Source organism: Diadema setosum, chromosome 22, assembly GCF_964275005.1.
Source record: "Diadema setosum chromosome 22, eeDiaSeto1, whole genome shotgun sequence".
In the NCBI taxonomy this organism is placed as follows: Eukaryota; Metazoa; Echinodermata; class Echinoidea; order Diadematoida; family Diadematidae; genus Diadema; species Diadema setosum.
This window is the reverse complement of record NC_092706.1, coordinates 17,768,884-17,786,894: the sequence shown is the minus strand read 5'-3', so window position 1 is coordinate 17,786,894 and position 18,011 is coordinate 17,768,884. Positions and strand designations below refer to the sequence as shown.

General features: G+C 37.1%; 2 protein-coding genes across 2 annotated transcripts in view; both read right to left on the bottom strand.

The window, feature by feature from the left end:
* The window catches only part of LOC140245369 (activin receptor type-1-like), a 55,461-nt gene extending 52,561 nt beyond the window's left edge, over positions 1 to 2,900 (bottom strand). Inside the window, exon 1 of the mRNA XM_072324944.1 lies at positions 2,825 to 2,900. Coding sequence (XP_072181045.1) covers positions 2,825 to 2,885 — 61 coding nt within the window. The 5' untranslated portion in view covers positions 2,886 to 2,900. The remainder of the gene's footprint in view (positions 1 to 2,824) is intronic.
* Positions 2,901 to 16,712: 13,812 nt separating this feature from the next.
* Positions 16,713 to 18,011, bottom strand: part of LOC140245497 (nuclear receptor subfamily 1 group D member 2-like) — a 54,243-nt gene continuing 52,944 nt past the window's right edge. Inside the window, exon 8 of the mRNA XM_072325065.1 lies at positions 16,713 to 16,906. Within this exon, the coding sequence (XP_072181166.1) occupies positions 16,713 to 16,906 (194 nt within the window). The remainder of the gene's footprint in view (positions 16,907 to 18,011) is intronic.

Below are 18,011 nucleotides of genomic sequence, written 5' to 3'. Positions count from 1 at the left end.
ATTTGGATCATAATTATTTTACCAGTGCCTCAAAGGAGTAAGTTTTGTACAATGAAAATCATGGCCATTTTATAATACCGGTACGGTATGTGCAAAATGTGAAAATGCATGGTAAAAGATATAAACTGCCGGGCAGCATGCTATCTCTGATGTTAAAGGCATAATTTACCATTTGCAGATGAAAGCATTAGTGCTTTAAAATAGTTCTAAAATGTGAGTTAGGGATAGAAACAACCACTGTCAAAATTTGAATCCGTATAATCGATGTTAAGTGTTGTTAAATACACAAAATGTGAACAATAGTTATAATAAAAATGTTTCCAGACTAAACCGTATACAGTTACGGTTTACTGAGAAAAACCCTGATATCTCCTTATATTTTAGGTTTTATTGCAAATATTTCATATGGTAGGATGTTTTATGATACAACAGATCTACACGTATGCATCAAATGTGATATCTTGAACATTTTTGAAATCACTGCTCCCAAAGGTAAACTGGACCTTTAAGTGCAATTGTTCAGACACAATACCATAAACCTGCCCTGTGATTAGTTATTTTCGGTTGTGAACTGATTATGCATAGCACAGTGGTACTGGTGCTGCTGCTGCATGCTGCTGAGCTGCACATTACACATTTGTACCCACTGTACAGTACATGAAATGCACTGCTGCACAGCGCCAACACCACTCGAGTAACATGTAGCAGTGCATCATAGCATTACTGTAAAAGCGGAAATTTTTGCAGTGTTGAAATTGTTTGCCCATTTCACGCAACCAAAAGATAGTATGAAAGTAAAAAGCATGCCCATATATTTGCTAGTTACGTGACATGTAGCTGTAGACTGTCTACATACCACTATCAGAAGTCTTGGTTCCACAGAATAAAAAAACACACAAAATTCATCTTACCCAGCCCAGCGTAAAGAAAAAATGACTCCTGCGAAAATATCCAGTTTTACAGTATAGACTTCTACTGTTTGGTACTGTCTACAAAAATACCCACTTTTACAGTATAGAGTAAAATATCCCGTTTGCGGCAGTTTAAGCATTGTTAAGAGTTTTTCCAACTTGTAAACAAATCAGGCAAATTATTTTCAACCATTTCATATGTCATAGACAAGATTATTCATTAACGCAATTGTTTTCATGAAAGAAATTTACCATTGACCAACGCAGTTTTCATGATTTACCAGAGCAAAACCCGGCACAATTTTCGCCGATAAGGGCGATATGCGACGTAGTATTTCTGCTTGCGGCACGATGTACAATCCCTATGTTGTTATTTTAAAGATCGAAAGAAGAGAGAGAGAGAGAAATCCCTATGCAATACGCGCGTGCTCCGCGATCTTTAGCTGAACGCCTTCACATGTCTCGCGTACATTGCATAAGCGCCAATTCCCATTGCGAAAGCACGTGAAAATAGCGTGCGCACATGCATTGGCCGCAAACAAGATCGCACTTCTGGCGGTGTTGTTGATGTCTTTCTCGTGTTTTTCTCATTTTTTTCGATGGTAACATCCATTTTCTGAAAAAAATGGCGGCCCACATCGGCTCGCGAAAATTCTATTTTACGTGAGGATATGTTTTCAAAATCCATGAACATCGAGAAAATGGAAAAAAATCCAGTTTCTTGGACCATTGTTTCTTAACTGTTATGTTAAGAAGTACCGAAAATTTCATTTTGGATGCGATACATTTGTATGTTGTCATTTAGGTGAGAAAATTTCACTTTCGTCAGAGATCGTGCCCATTTTATCGGTTGGTTTTTGTTGATTGCTAGTGTGTTAGTATATGTGTAGTGTGCATGTAACAGTGCAATGCTGTGTTTAGCTGTATATTACCGTGTATGTTGTACCTGCCGCGAACGGCTGCACGGCCGCTTACTGACGCAGTTACTCTACTGTTTGGTACTGTATTAAACCCGAGAGAGAGAGAAAAAAAAGTAATACATACAATGTAATCACAGGATTTACACTGTATTTGATGGCTGATGCATTACCATTAATTAATTACTGCTGTGTTAAGATGACAAGCATTGCTATAAAACACAATAAAAATCATCTTGCACGGGTATACAGTGTACAGTATGCATAAAGCACTAAAAATTACATGTACTTCACCCATTTTTCGGTAACCAAAACTAAAAAATAATATAAATAATTAGACAAAAAGGTGTACGAGCATTTTTAGTTATCACAGAGTACTAAAGCATCATATCATGCACTCCTCTCCTGATTCTTTGTGGTTTCCACACAGGTGACCTAACACAGTAACACCATTTTTCTCATCTTCCACACAAGCACTCGCACAAATGCAGAACATCACAAACCAACTGAATTACAATAACATGCACATAGCTACACAGTGACAGTAGGCCCTATTCTGAATAACTAATAGACCACCTCCGACAACTGTGTCATGCTAAGGGGTGACAGAAGTCATTTGTTGTACACTGCAAAACCAAAGTTAAAGAAAGAGGGGGGAATTTGTTCTCATCAGCGCAAAGCGGAGCCGTAGCTCGTAGACATAGCAGCAGCAGCGCAGCAGCAGCTCTAGCTGTGTGGCGTCGCCGTAATGAATAACTTTTGTAGCGGGCAGCCACGGCCTACGATACGGTGCGTTTCACCTGCATCGAGCCAGTAGTACGGTACTGTTAGAACTTCAGCTGTATACCACAGCAATGTACAAATGCATGCAACAAACAATGTTCGTAAAAACAACTATCATTTTCACGATCAAGACAAAACAACTACTCTCCATGGACTGACATTATCAAAAAATACAAATAAACGGAAAAACACACGCACTTGTAGAATACTTACCAAAAAGGATTATTTTTAAGGCAAAAATAATGGTCACGGACTCCAGTCGAAGCGTCGCCATGTCCACATCGCAGGCAGTATTTCATCGATTGCCAACTTTATTAGTCACCCCTCTGCAGTGATCAAATATTATTTATATACTGTTATATCCCAAAAAATATTTTTGATAATCTTATTTGCTTAAATAAATTAAAATTTCTTCATTATTATTATATAATTGATTTTAATGGTTATGAAAATAATATTTATGAGCAAAATAACTTGCTATAGGTAAATATTGATGTAACAATATAATGATGGTGGCCATCTGGCGTCAGAAGGAGCTGTTCTGTCTGCAAACATAAACATTACCTCCCTCTGGAAATATCTATCATCCTTTAAACGGCCACAAGAATTATTTTGCTTTTGTATTTTGATAAATTCACGTCAGTAAATGCATTAAAAGATCACCTGTGTTCAGGTCAATGTGGACTAGATAACAAGAAAAATGACAATTCACACCTAACCCCACAGAAGCATGCAGTGATGTTCAGAAAAATTGTCAAAAATATAAATCGTAGAGGGCAGCATGCACATTATCGTATAGAGAGTAGAGACCCAGTGACAGAGACTCTTCTTCAGTACAAAAGGTGTGCTTATAATGGTTCCATGACATTTGCTCCTGCGACATTTGCTCCCATGAAATATCTGCGCGCTATGTCAAACATTAAGTCTACCCCAAACATAAACCTAACCCCAATCCTAATCCTCACATAAAACTACACCTAAAACCCTATCACAACTCTAACCCTAAGTCCTTGGGGACAATAAGATCGGAACAGTATTGTTGCAGGAGCAAAATGTTGTGCCACCGCCTATAATACGCCTTTTTATAAATATAGGGCCTATACTTCCCTTCTTTCAAACACCAAATGCATGTATTCCTTCTACAATTGCTTTCTTAAATGTGCTCTATTTTAGATGTGCGGTTGTTAGTTTGTGACTGATCCATGTCTCAATCTGGTTATCATAGTGAATTATGGTCGTCACTTCCTGGCATGGTTTGCGTGATCTTCTTTGTTTTGCTTCCTAGATTTCAGGACATTAAAATCTCCTTAGCTTTTTGGATGGTTTGTTTTGTTTTGTTTTGTTTTTTGGCCTTTATCATCATAACTCATGTATACACTATTCTCGGGGTATTAACCTCTTGTGTGATTTCACTGGTACAGTACTAGTATTCTAAACTTTGAGGGGCAGATGGCGGTATGATCAACGTGTCTGCATGCAGATATTTTAGGTGCACGTCACGAGACCGACACCCACGAGTCATACAGCTCACGAGTCATACAGCTCACAAGTCATACAGCCCATGAGTTATAAATACAGCTCACGAGTCATACAGCACATTAGTTCGACACTTAGCTAACAAGGCCCACGAGACCGACACATTTGTTTAAAGCCTCGTGTTGTATCTATCGAACTCGTGGGCTGCTTTTACCTAGTATCGAACTCATGGGCTGTATGACTCGTCAGCTGTATGACTCATGGACCTGTTTTCAATGTCGAACTTGTGGGCTGTATGACTCGTGGATGTCGGTCAAGTGGGATGACCCCGGTATTTTTTCTGCCCCATTCTTTCGTCAGTTGGAGTCGGTCATTTTTGTTGGTAGACTCGTATCTCCATGCAGGATGGGTAATGTATTTTATTTTCGTTCGTTTCGGCATGCTGGGGAGGGAAACTCTAATTGGGTGTTGCTTGAAGATGAAATAGGGCTTTCTCGGCATCATGCTCGGGTCTTGTCTGCCCGTCTATCTTTTTAAATACTGATGTTCCTGTTCGAACAAGTTTAGTAATGCACACTGCCACAGCCTTAGCACGACAATGCTATGAGAGACGAATAAGTCCATTCTCAATGTCCTCTAGGGGTTTACCTATTGAGCTGTGGGCCATTGTCGCTATACCACCTGATCTCGATTCTTAATACTAGCTGGATGTTTCCCCTCTATAGGCCTATCTGGCGAATAAAACGCTTCCATTATGCTTTGTAGGTTATCTTATCAAGAAACAAGAAAGAAATTCTGTTATCGTGAGGGATATAATGAAAATGAGAAGTTAACAAAACTGGTACTGCAACAGATTGCATCTCTAGGCCGGTTGATGGAACGTTAAATGACTTTTAGAGTTTTTTGGCGGCGAAATCTGCTTTCTCACAAAATGACGCTTTTAATGACTGCTTTGACCACTGTCTTCCTTACTTTCCTGACTCTTGACCAATCAATGTCGCTGTCGAATCCACGGAATTTCCCCTTCCCGACTTGACTGGAAGCTGGTTCAAATTTCTGATTTAACTGCGGTTTAATACCAATCTTTATTTTCCTTTGAAGATTGAAAAGTCGTTGGAAAGTCCGTGCTCGTCTCTGTTGGACCAGTACACCTCAGCTTGATGGGAACTTGTTTGATCTCATCTGATGGCATCATACGGGAATGGTTTAACCACCTCCCTGGTCTTCATCAGAAGGTCTGAAATAATTAATTTTGTCAGGCCTTATATGTTTTACGTTTATACGTGGGGTTTGATATTCCATGCACTCCTCCCTACTTATTTGATTCTGTATAAATCGGAAAACGGTGATGCAAGGGGCGACCGCGCAACCGAGTGCAGCGGCAGACGGCACTCTGCCGCATTTTATAATTTCCTCCATATCAAGTCAGAAGGCATTGTTTTGCCTTTGCATCATCAGCAACAAGCCAATGAAATGTGTACTTTTTGCTGAAAAGTTTTTTCTTTCTACACATGACATCATGAATTGTATATTTACATCTATAGAGGATAACACATGTAATCAACTAAAAACTTCTTAAGTTTTGAACGGATTATCCGATTTCCTCTAACATTAATTTTAGCGAGTGATTTCACAGTCTTTCTGCATTTATGATGGCTAACACATAACGGTTATTTGGGAAAGATCGAAGTAAGTATACTGTGGTTAAAAAAAAAAAAAAAAAACAAGAGGCAGACACCTCCGTGATACGTCTGCCTGGATACATGGCCAATGCCTTGATCAACGTTTAGCGAGGTATATGCTTCTTTATATTGTCTTGATAGAATAATTAGACCACTGTGGGCGAATAAGCTTGCTTTTCTGTTCTCTGTGACCTCCATAGGATATTCACAAGCTAAAAGCGCTACTTACTGGATTCTACAGCCTATACATGGCGACATCTTGAGTTTAAATCCATCCACAAACTAGTATGACGACGGGTCCGTCTTCTGTTCTCTTCGAACCACGCACCCATTAGTGTTTTGGTACATGGTTTATGTGCCCGTTTTTAAAACTTAGATTTAGGATTGGTTTGTGCAATATGATTTATTTAAAGCAAGAGAATATTAAGCAGAGGGGTACAGGTTAAAGTGTGAACTTTTTCACTTTATCTCCCTCTACAAATGAAAATATGTATAAAGATCGCAACTGCTGATCTATAATTTAACAAACATATCGGGGAAAAGAAGAACCACGGGATTTGAACCTGTCATCTAAAGCAGTAGATAACAGGTTTGAGTCCCGTGGTTCCTTTTCCCGACATGCTTGTTACAACATAGATAAGCAGTTGCGATCTTATAAATTTCATTTGTAGGGGAGACAAAGTGAAGAAAATTCACACCTTAATGATTGATTCAATCGTATAATCACGGAAGACGAACAGTATAGCATGATGTATCAGCAAAAGAATTTTGGGGGTCGAGACTGGGAGTTGCAGAAGTCAGTGAAGAGACTTTGCAAGTGGCGAAATGTGATTTTACTAATTTTCTTATTTTTGGTGAGTGTTAAAGGTGAGCTGCAGAAGTCTAGAGTTTATTTTCCTTGGGTTACAGTTCGTTATTCCGAAGGTTCGTTATCCGAAAATGAAATAAGATTCGTTATTCCGAAGGTTCGTCAATCCGAAAAAGAAATAAGTTTCGTTATTCAGAATGTTCCCGAGAATGAAATAAAGGTCGTAATTTCTAACGATGGTTATAGTAAGCACCTTCTTTTAGTTTTCAGATTAACGAACCTTTCCTTTACTTCAGTTTCAGATTAATGAACATTCATTTCCGGATGAAAGAACCTTCGGAATAGCGAAACTCATTTCATTTTAGGATTGATAAACCTTATCGGAACAAAGAAACTTATTTCATTTCCGGATTAACGAAAAACGTGCGAAATAACGAACACCACCCCTTCTTCTTTGAGAGGTTGCAGAACAGTAATTCTGAGCGAGAAAAGATCAAAGCATGCAAAGTTCGGTTGTAGTTATAGGAATGTATACTTTCGAATGAAAGGGGATAGGCCTATTCTGTATTTCATGATTATGAGATCCGTGAGTGATGAGCTAGCGTAATTGTTCATCGACATGCATTATAAAGATCCGTATTCTTGTTTAGTTCCAGTTTGAAGAAATATTTTACCGCAGCTTTTTTTTTTATATATATATATATATATATAACCCAGGAAGTTTAGACTTGTTATAAGCCCACCGCACACTATACGAGCGTCCGATGATTTGAATTTTACATGTCAAATCTCTGGCATTGTCAGATCCTTTTACTTTTAGTTATGGACTGGGATTAGGAATGGAAGGGGATTGATACATGTTTATAACATGATGCCTAATTGGTCATGTTTCATCTCATGAACACACACACATAATACTATTGCATGCACAGACAAAAGAAAAGTCCACTCATTCTCATCTCATCTAACCCTGCGCCTCTCTCCCTCTCTCCCTCTCTCTCTCTCTCTCTCTCTCCTAACAACTGATTTGACTCTTATGGGACACAAAGCATACCTTACTCCAAATCATCACAGGTACAAGACATGTTTTTCTGCAAATGACTAAGTCAGTATATTGCCTTCATAAATACATTCTACACAATTCCACAAAGAAAATGCTACCCTTTGGTGTTAACTTGCTCAGACTGTCAAAAACAAAGAGTGTTGAGCAAAATCAAGCAAGTATTTACAAGTATATTATGGACACCATTGCAGTGTTTTTGTGGGTTTTTCCCCCACACATGCACAGCAAACATGTTTATCACTTTCAAAAGAAAGTTATAGTACTTAAAGATGACATACACTGCTTATAAGGCAAAAAGATAAGATCATGCTTCATGCAAAGCAATGGCAAAACATTTTGATTAGGGTCAAATGGAACACTTTTGTTTTCAGTTGAAAAAACAAAACCAAACAAAACAAAAGTAATACCTGCATTGTATGAAATACAATTTACTGAAGTTGTGTAGTTCCCTGCTTGGCCAGCAGAATCCAACAATGAGGCTACATGGCAACAGTATACACGGCTGGAAGTTAAAGAAATAATTGATAATGATCATTATGTTAATCATCACTATGCAAAAATCTACTGATATATGTAACACTGCTGGAATAGTGCCAAATCAGCTGCTCACTTCTTTCCTTTTCCTTAAGAGTCAAAATGTTTTCTTTTCCTTCCATATACACACAAGAATTATCATGCAAATAGGGAATATGTATGCATGTAAGTATGTACAAACATACATATATACACCCTTATACATGTATGTGTGTGAGTATATATTCCCTTCTTTCCATCTGCAATCACAAGCAATATGAACAGTTACATTTAAATGACATCAGTCTGAATAGTAGGACAATTTATATTACACAGTGGTCACACAAAGTTATATGTGAAGATGTCTCACAGGTGATAATAGTTAGATTCACACAAAATCTACCATCAGAACATGGAGGCAATTTCATATTATCATGTTCAGCAATGTGGATATAAGATTTTGAAACATTCTATGAATGCTATGAGTGCTTAAAGGTAGGGGATATCTTTTACAGACCTCCCAAAATGCAGCAAAACATTAAATATGAACCTCGGGGGACTTGTTTAGGCCACTACTGAGAAATTTGGAAGTCAACAGTTATCTACAATTTGAATAATGCACAAAACTCAACTACTCAGTAGTTCTGTGTGTCAGCCACACTTAAGCCTTTTTGTTGCAGTCTTCTGTATTTTTATCTATAAACACAAATCTAAAAGTATAAGAGCTGATGTAGTAACATATAGAGTGTGTGGCAATACTGTGTATATCAAAATGTTTGTAAGTTTTGATGAACTTTCTTCACAAAATATACATGATGGACACACATGTAGTGCATGGGTCTGCAAAGGTAGCCTAGTAATGTACTGGAATTTACGGTGAGCCCCGAAAAAAATTCAATTCAAAATCTAACGGTCTATAAAAATGTACTAAATGTTACCTTCCACTTTCAATACTTTATGAGAGTTTCTAAAATTATACTCTCGTCAACATACCACTCTATTAATACAACTCTTCATTTAAGGCATGCAAATGGGATTCCCTACCTTTAAGACTTGTAGAATTTCAAGCTCGCAAATTTCCAGATAATATGTTTTGTGTCACAACCATAGTCACAACAAGCTAGAATGAGCACCTTACTGTGCTACGCTCTACTTGTCTTCGTACGATAAGTGGCATGAACACGGTAACTACACGATTATCAGTTCACATGAAGATACAAAAATAAATCAGACTGAAAAGACCAAATACATTTCTTACTTCAAAATGCAAAGATTTTTGCCATAAGCCCTTGCTTAGGGCAGAGCATTAACACACATCATATTAGCTTCAATAGTTTCTCAGGGCATAGAAATGTTATAGGTTGAAACAAAAAACATACACACTTTTTCGAATGACAAAACAAAATTCTGGGCTTCACAAAGAAGCACAAATGGCTTTGAGTTAGGAGCCTGTTTGGAAACAGATATCGGGAAACAAAAATGAATACTTAATATAATCATGAAAAATTCTATTGATATCAAACTGTTCTGAGTCAGGCAGACATAATTATAAGCTTAAGGAGGTTGAGAGTGAGAACAAGAGAGTACACTCTGATTTTCACCATTGATGCATTCCTTTCAAATGGAAGTATCAAATGTTATTATGCTATTTCTTACTGCAGGTTTTGAGGATACCCGATATCTACACAAGTTATCAACTGTTAGGGGAAATTGCATCATTTTCTTTTCAGTTATAATACCAACAATTCTCTGAGGCTTTGTTATTCTGATTTGGGGAATTATTTTATGTGAATTTTGTGAAATATTAAAAGTTACTTAAAGAAGACTGTACATTAACCACAACCCCTAGTGTGTAGACAGATTCCCAAACCAGGGAGACGTACTCATTGCAGAGAATAGTATCCAATAACATAAATAATAGACATTAGTTCTCACTCATTATATTGTATCAGCCTTCAATATGTCCAAGAAAATGGATCTTTCTTTTAAACTACAAATGATTTTTAAGCTATCGCCATCTAAAAGTGCTTTACAAAATTAAACTGACTAAAACAATTCAATATTTGTGTGTTCTTATCTAAGTCTATGTACATCTTCTGAGTTCTAAATGCTAGAACACTTACGACCAATTATTATTTTCAGTCACTATGCACAAAAAAATAGTATAATAATTTCCAAAGATGTATTTATATATTGTATACATATATCCTCTTATTGCCATCAGTAGCCACTGAAAAATAGTATAGACCTACTTCCACAGAAGCAAAAACAAAACGATATATTTGTTTTAAGCAGTTGTATTTGAGCAATGTCTGACTTTTACTGGAATGTAGTGTTCACAATTATGCAAATACACGTTGAAGTGGTTGTACAAAGAACTAGCCTCAGGAAAGAAGATCAAGAGTTTTCACTGAGGCTGGTATCGGAGAACTAGAAACAGTGCACATACGAGACCAATATCTATAAAAAGAACATGCTTGATATTAACTGTAAACTACAAATACCAATAACAATATAGTTGGAACTGGAATTTGGAAGCAAGCAGCATGTGGTTCAAAACAAATAAAAATCAAGTATTTGAAATAACCACACTTGGGATATAACAGATTAACAAGAGATCATAATGGCTGCCTTTGATTGTGTATGGACAAAGGCAACACAGGTTGTATTTGACTAAAGAGCTCCATTCTAACTGTCCAGCACAAATGTCTTTGATGACAGAATACGATCTTCATATAGCAACCACTTACAGTCCACACAAAAGGTGGCCTTTACAGACAGGTGAGTGCCACAGACAGGTTGGCAACCAATTATTTGACTTCATCCTAATCTGAAATCACGTGCCCAGTACATGATGACTACAAAAAGTCACAAGATGTGACTACATTACCCATGTCAGAAATTGAGCGTAACAAAATGTTTCACATCTAATTCATTTAATCTCTAATAACAAATTGGCCGGTTCAAAAACAAAAGGGGCATTACGTGAAACTCAGGAAGAATGGCTAACAAGTCTGCTGACAGACAGGTTTGTTACCGTTTTACACAGTGTTAAATGCTGCCCACATGAGAGAGAGAGAAAAAAAAGTCTACAGCAGGCCATGTGAGACAGGAAGCAGCTACATGTATGCCCTAACACATAACCTATTTTGGGGGCATTTGAGGTGGCTGCATAAAGCAGGTGGTAACCCAGACAGGTTTGACTGTACCACAAATAATGAACAGAGATAATAGCCATGTGACTCTCTATTCCTGATTGGCACTAACCCGGGTGCTTGAAAATAATTGTTGTTGTTGTTATCGTTCCTTTCATCTGAGACATACTGTATAGTAATGGCAGTAATTCTCATGATGATAATATGAACCACTCATTTGATGCCATCATGTACTCATGCTCATTTTATGATGCCAATAACAAAATATGAAAAGACCATACCATTCCATACCACAAATATGTTCCATGAATATGTACCATAAATAGATTTATTTTTATTTTTTCAAAAAGTGTGCGGGTTGTGTGGAAACTAAAACAAGAAAATATGAAGACAATTGTCACAAGCAAACTTCCCCTAGCTCAACCTTTCCACTCATTACATTAGAAATTTGTCATAATTTGCATGTAAGTGCATTAACTAGAACAGTCATTTTGTCGGGTTTACAATTGAGTTTCATGCATAAAAAGGGACTTGTGCTTTAAAACATCTTTCAATAAGATGTCACTTTCACTCTGGTTAAGTGAAAAGGAATGGCTGCCTTTGAATTACTCTGCTGTTTAAGAAGCAAAAATGAGAAATTCAAAATGACTGATCCTTGTACAACTTACACCTTTACAACAATAATAATGATAATTTTTTTTTTTTTTTTTGCATGCTGTCAGTAGGAAATTGAGCTTCATATTGTACAAAGCAGGTAATAAAATTCCACAGGTGTCACAAAGTACTTCCTTCACATTCATAAATCATCTCCTTCATAAGTGTGTTTTTGACAAAAGGACCACAGTTTGTTTATATCCCATAAACAATTAAGTCACATCAAACATCTTGGTTGTGAACAACTTACACCACTTTCTGTACGGTCTTGAACGTATGAAACAGATGACTAGAAAGCATGAAATTGCAGTCCGCTGTAACAGCCTCAAATGATATATCAAATGTATTAAAACTAAATCAACTTTTCAGCATTTACCTGCATTGCCTGTAATGAAGGTATACACATTGATGCTACATTTAACAGAAGGGGAGAACGTGGTAGCTTTTTTAATACACATACATAGTACCTTTTTTTTCCAGATTAAACCAGAAACAGAGAGTCATTAGAATTACAATATGACCTTTCACAACTTTTAAGATTTGTTAATTAATAATGTAGTAAGACAATGTTATCAATCTGTCATCACAAGAGCATGGAGAGTAATGTACTAACATGCTGATTTCCTGAAATACACTGATACCTCACTCATCTGTTAATGTACCCTGTTTGAAATATAAAGAATTGCAAGCACTTATTTTAAAGATCTTACAGAAGGAACTATAAAAGTGGAAATTTTTGAACACTTCGCACAACCAGAAGCAATAATAAAAGCATGTAATTTTTTGTTTGCATGCCATATGTTCCAGTAACTAATGTGCTGACCCTGTGGAATTCAAAATATGCATAATTCTTCTTACCCAGACGAGCATGAAAAATTAGTCACGCGAAAATATCCACTTTTATAGTAACCAGATACGAACTTCACAATTTTAGAAACAGCCTCACATACAGGCATAGAGAACTTGGTCATATCCTGTAAGATATAATTTACCTATGATTATAACAATACATCAGTCCTATACACAAAAAAAAAAAACAACAACAAAATTATTTATGAGCAGTATGTCACAAAACAACATACTAAAGATGTACAGATTATGGTGGGTTGTGAGTGATCATTTTTCCTTTGCAAGTTTGACAATTTAAAAACAACACAGCTTTTTGACAAGTGTATTTGGATCTTACTTTTGCCCTATATAGTAATTACACTTTGTAACTGCTACATATTATTATACATTACAGACAGTAAATATTTTTTATATAAGCTTTCATATGCCCATGCATGTAGCCATGTATAGCAGTTCCTCATTATTTTCTTAAGACAATAGAGAGACAAGAGTGATAAAATTAATTACTGAAGAAAAGATATCAATAGAACAAGGATAATGTTCTCTTTCTCTTTTTTTTTTTTTGCACATAAGTATATATTTTATGGTTGATGGTTTAATCTTTTTAAAAGATCGAAACATTTGTGCGGGAAGGAGTGTAGGTTGGGTATGTGTTGGGTATGTGTGTCTGTATCTTGCAGCTGCTGGAATAAATCAACAACCACAGCATAACTCTGATAGGAAAATAATTAGATTTAACACCATTCATTCAAAATGTCAGTACATGGCAAAACAGTTTCTACATCCAAAAGACTTCATACATATGTGCACTGCATCATCTTACATATACTGTTACACATTCAAGCTTTCATACTGTGTAAGTTTTAGAAATAGGATACAATTTGAGAGCCCCTCTGATCACTTTTCTTCTTGTATATGGGGCTACCATAGGAAGAGAGCACTTACCATGCATGATAGCTTGTAAATGACAATAAGTTGCAATTATTTTGTGTTTGATTCTACTAAGATGAATTCAGTGCAGTGATGGTACTACTTAGTGATAATGGAAGTAAGACACAATGGGATGACTAATAGTGTGGTTTAACTTACTCGCATACTAGTACTTAGTTGTATATGCCATACTGGCTTGACACAAGAAAAGCCTTTGCAGCCGTTTGACAAATTGCCCTACATCAGTGCAAATTGCTGTTTGTCAATCAATAATAAAAGCAACTCAACACAAGAATTTCATTAATTTGAAGAAAAGCCTTTTTGTTGTTCAAATGCCTTGAGCTGTGCAGCAGACTGGAATACCATTCTTCTCATGAATAGATATATATAATTTAAAAGGGTAGATATTTGTGGCAGAGACGTAACGTCATGATCTATTAATATCATGCAGCACAATTTTCTTGTTCAATTTCATATTTACACTGTGCTGACAGGAAGTAAATACACAAAGAATAAAAATACATTGGCACTCTCAATATGGAGCTGCTAAATACCTGGTCCTTTCATTGATTGCAAGATGTTAAAGTAAGAAGCACATGTGAGGGCAGCATTTGGAAAAATCATTCAGCATATTACATGAGTAATAACTATATATAATCCTACAAGGTAATACATACCAGAAAAACCTTGATGTTCAGCAGCATTCACCTTTTAAATTATGTGACCTAACAAAAGTAGAAAATCAAATCATGCTAGTATTTGTCTTGGTGTCATGTAGAGACAAATTGTAATGTTTTGCTAGTTAGAGATACATGCAGGCATGTATGAGTTCCTACACCAAAAAGGCTCATAAATGCTTGTATATCTACCAGTAAGTGACTTTTATAACAATTCTTCTGCAACCATTTTTTTTTTTTTTTTTTTTTTTTTGCAGTGGCATCAATCCTATCCATGGTCATTATTCCTATCCCTTACATTTGCATGATAATGTGGAATTCTTTAAAGTCCAATCCTCACACTTTTCTCACACTATGTTCCTTATCAAAGTGCATGGCCAAAAGAAGGCATTCTCTCGTGTTAATGCACTCTGTACACATCAATTATAGTTGAATTTGCATTGTTGCAGTCACTGTATGCCTACTGATGTGGACTGATAAATGCACACTACAGAAGCATACATGAGTATTATCATTATGGAACTCCTACTATCATCCCACCTGACAGTTCTACAGTAAATTTACATTCCAACAGAGCATCCCAGTTAAGCTGCTACTCTCAAGCCTACACAGACTAAATCCAAATACAATGACTTTCACTCTCCTACCAGGTACCAATTTACACATCTGTGTAGTAGAGGGGAGTTTGGATACAGTGCAGTGCTAATGGACACCAGTGCTACTGGAAGGCTTGAACCTTGGACCTTATTGATTGAAACTACAGTTTGTAACCCACTAGACCAAGATACCTTCACATTCCTGAAGAGAAGCCACAGCATCCTTGTGATTACTCCAAGACCGGACACCAGTAAAATTATGGCAACACCAACCTGGAATGTTCTTGATTGGCTTGACATGTATAAGACAGACTCCTGGAATAAAGAGCGCTGCCGCTGATTAAGAAATCACTTTCAAAGTATAAGGCAATCAGTCAACAGACTCAAACAAACAAACTTTATCACAAACACTGAATACCTTTTTCATTTTCCATGTATCTTTCGAAACATATGTATGTGCAGCTGGGATGCATAGTCCACTAGTAACAAACTGACAAAGAAGAACATCTAACTATGTGCATTATCAGCAGCAGCTTTGTTTAAACTGACCCTGGCTGTTTCAACACAGCAAGTCCTCTTCAGAACAGGGACCCTGGCTGGGGAGAGATAGCAGGGCTGCCAACATTGGAAACTACTTGAGAGTGAGACTCCCATAGGCCAATGCTATAATTTAGGAGTCAAAATGAGTGAGATCAATAGAAATGCATGCAAATGAAATAACGTTTTAGAGTGAGAAAGGACCAAAATGAGTGAGTCTCACTCTCAATGCGTGAGAGTTGGCAGCCCTGAGATAGATAGAGGCCAGGTGGGAGGAAATGCAGTGACAGTGACACCAGTAAGCTGAGTGGGCCCAAGAAACCAAGACCTTGATGTCACCTTCAGCACCAGCAACGAGGCCTGGTGCTTGAGTGGATTGGGCAGTTGCTTGAGGATTAGCCTGCTCTGTGAAGCAAATCAATAAGAGACTGGCCACACCAGGTACAACATTGTTGCCTTCCAAGACAGATAGGTGCCAATGTTTGCCAGTTTTCTCAATTAAAAAGCCTGATGTATATTCAATGAACACACACTTCTGTACATCTTCTGATATACCAATCCTTCTCATGCATTTCTCTGAATAGATTATATTCCAGCATAAAATGGTGCTCCACTAATTTTTTTTTGTGCATAAATGAATGAAGTTCAAAGCATTGCACTGTTCAAGAAATGTTGATTGCAACTGGAGTATCACAGGCACAATGATCAACTGCATGATTGTTAGAGGCTAATGACTACTTTTAAACTGTTCATTATCTTGTCAATAATTTGTTCTTCATAAAGCAGGATTTGTATGTTCTTCTTACATGATGAGATGCAACAATTGAAAATGGTCATTGTTTTGTTCTTATTAGAATTGACCTTATTTCTCCACACAACAAGGTAGTAGACATCAATGCAATAATGCATTAGGCAGTTTACTCATGAAATGTGTATTTGTAAGATGAATAATCGGCTTAATTTGTGTAGTAATTACATCATAGCAGTAGACATTACGCAATATCAATGACAATTAGGTAAGTTATTAGTCAGGCAACTAGAAGATGCCTGAAATATTCAAAGGAATTGAGACACATCTGGTTCCTCCAACTGTTCAATCCTCAGTGTGTTCCTTCTGCTCCAGGACATGAAGTCCTCTGAACATTGGCATGCCTAGTACCACTAATCCTTTTGGTGAGCCAGCAGCTTCTCAGAATACTTGTGGTTGAGGACACGTAGATCAACTACTACCTGCAGACACTTGTGGAACACTAGGTTGTCTGGGGCATGGGTAGCATAGAGAAAGTTCTCTAGGACCTCCAAGAGGTGTGTCTGAAGACTCCTCACAGCATCCACATTTTGGATTCCTTTGCGATCTAAAAGAGGAGGCAAGAAATATGGAGGAGATTAAAGATTGTAGCCTGTATGTGTTAAGCAATGTTTTGGCCGAGGTGGGGTCTGCTAGAAAATGGATCTTTCTAGTTTAAAATGACTTCGTTAGTAAAAACATAACAACATACATTTGACCATGCATCTATCATATATGAAGTTAAAATGCATACACCTCCATAAGAGCATTTATAAGAGAAGATAAAAGCTTGTAGCCTTCTTTTGTGGCACATCACAGGTGAGACTTTAATAACTTACATGCAAAGTATTATCTGAAACTAGAAAAGCACTCTGAGGCCCTAATTCTCAAAGGTGGAATAACTTTATTACACCGCTTATTCCGCCGATTTATTACACCTCTTATGCAAATCAGGCCCTCGTGACGTAAAATGACTTGATTTATTCCCCGGAATCTATTCTCAAAGGTGGAATAACTTATTCCCTGGAATAACTATTCCGCGGAATAGTTATTCCAGCTTTGAGAATTCGGGCCTGAGAGCAGAGACCTCTGCCAAGCAGCTACTTTCCACCGATGATCTTGCTCTTCCCAAAGAGATTTTTCTCCTTTCCACCACTGGGGAAAAGCTCTTTAGGCTCTTCAATAGAGGTCAGTGATTTCAACCCATAGGTATACATGCTGAAAAATCGCCCTTTTTCCCAATATAGAAGCCTTTGTTATGTCATAAACCCTCAGCTGTGCAGCGCGCCTCGCCCTAGCAGAAAGTGGAGCAAGCACTTTAGTATGAAAACCTCAAAAATGCGCAGCTTGAACTCCCAAGTTCATTGACCCTACCTGCCAAAATATCAAAAATCCTTCATAAATATCCAAAAAATTATCGGATCACTACCAAAATTTAATAATTTGTTACTTGTGTCATTCCCAATCTTCCCTGCAAGTTTCATCCAAATCCGTGCACAACTTTTTGAGTTATTTTGCACATGGACAAACAAACAAACAAACAAACAAACAAACGGTAACGAAAACATAACCTCCTCCCTTGGCGGAGGTAATAACATTGTGATCATGAACTGAAAGTTATCCCAAAACGTACTAGTTTAAGCCAAAAGAAATCCTACCAGCAAATGAAATGC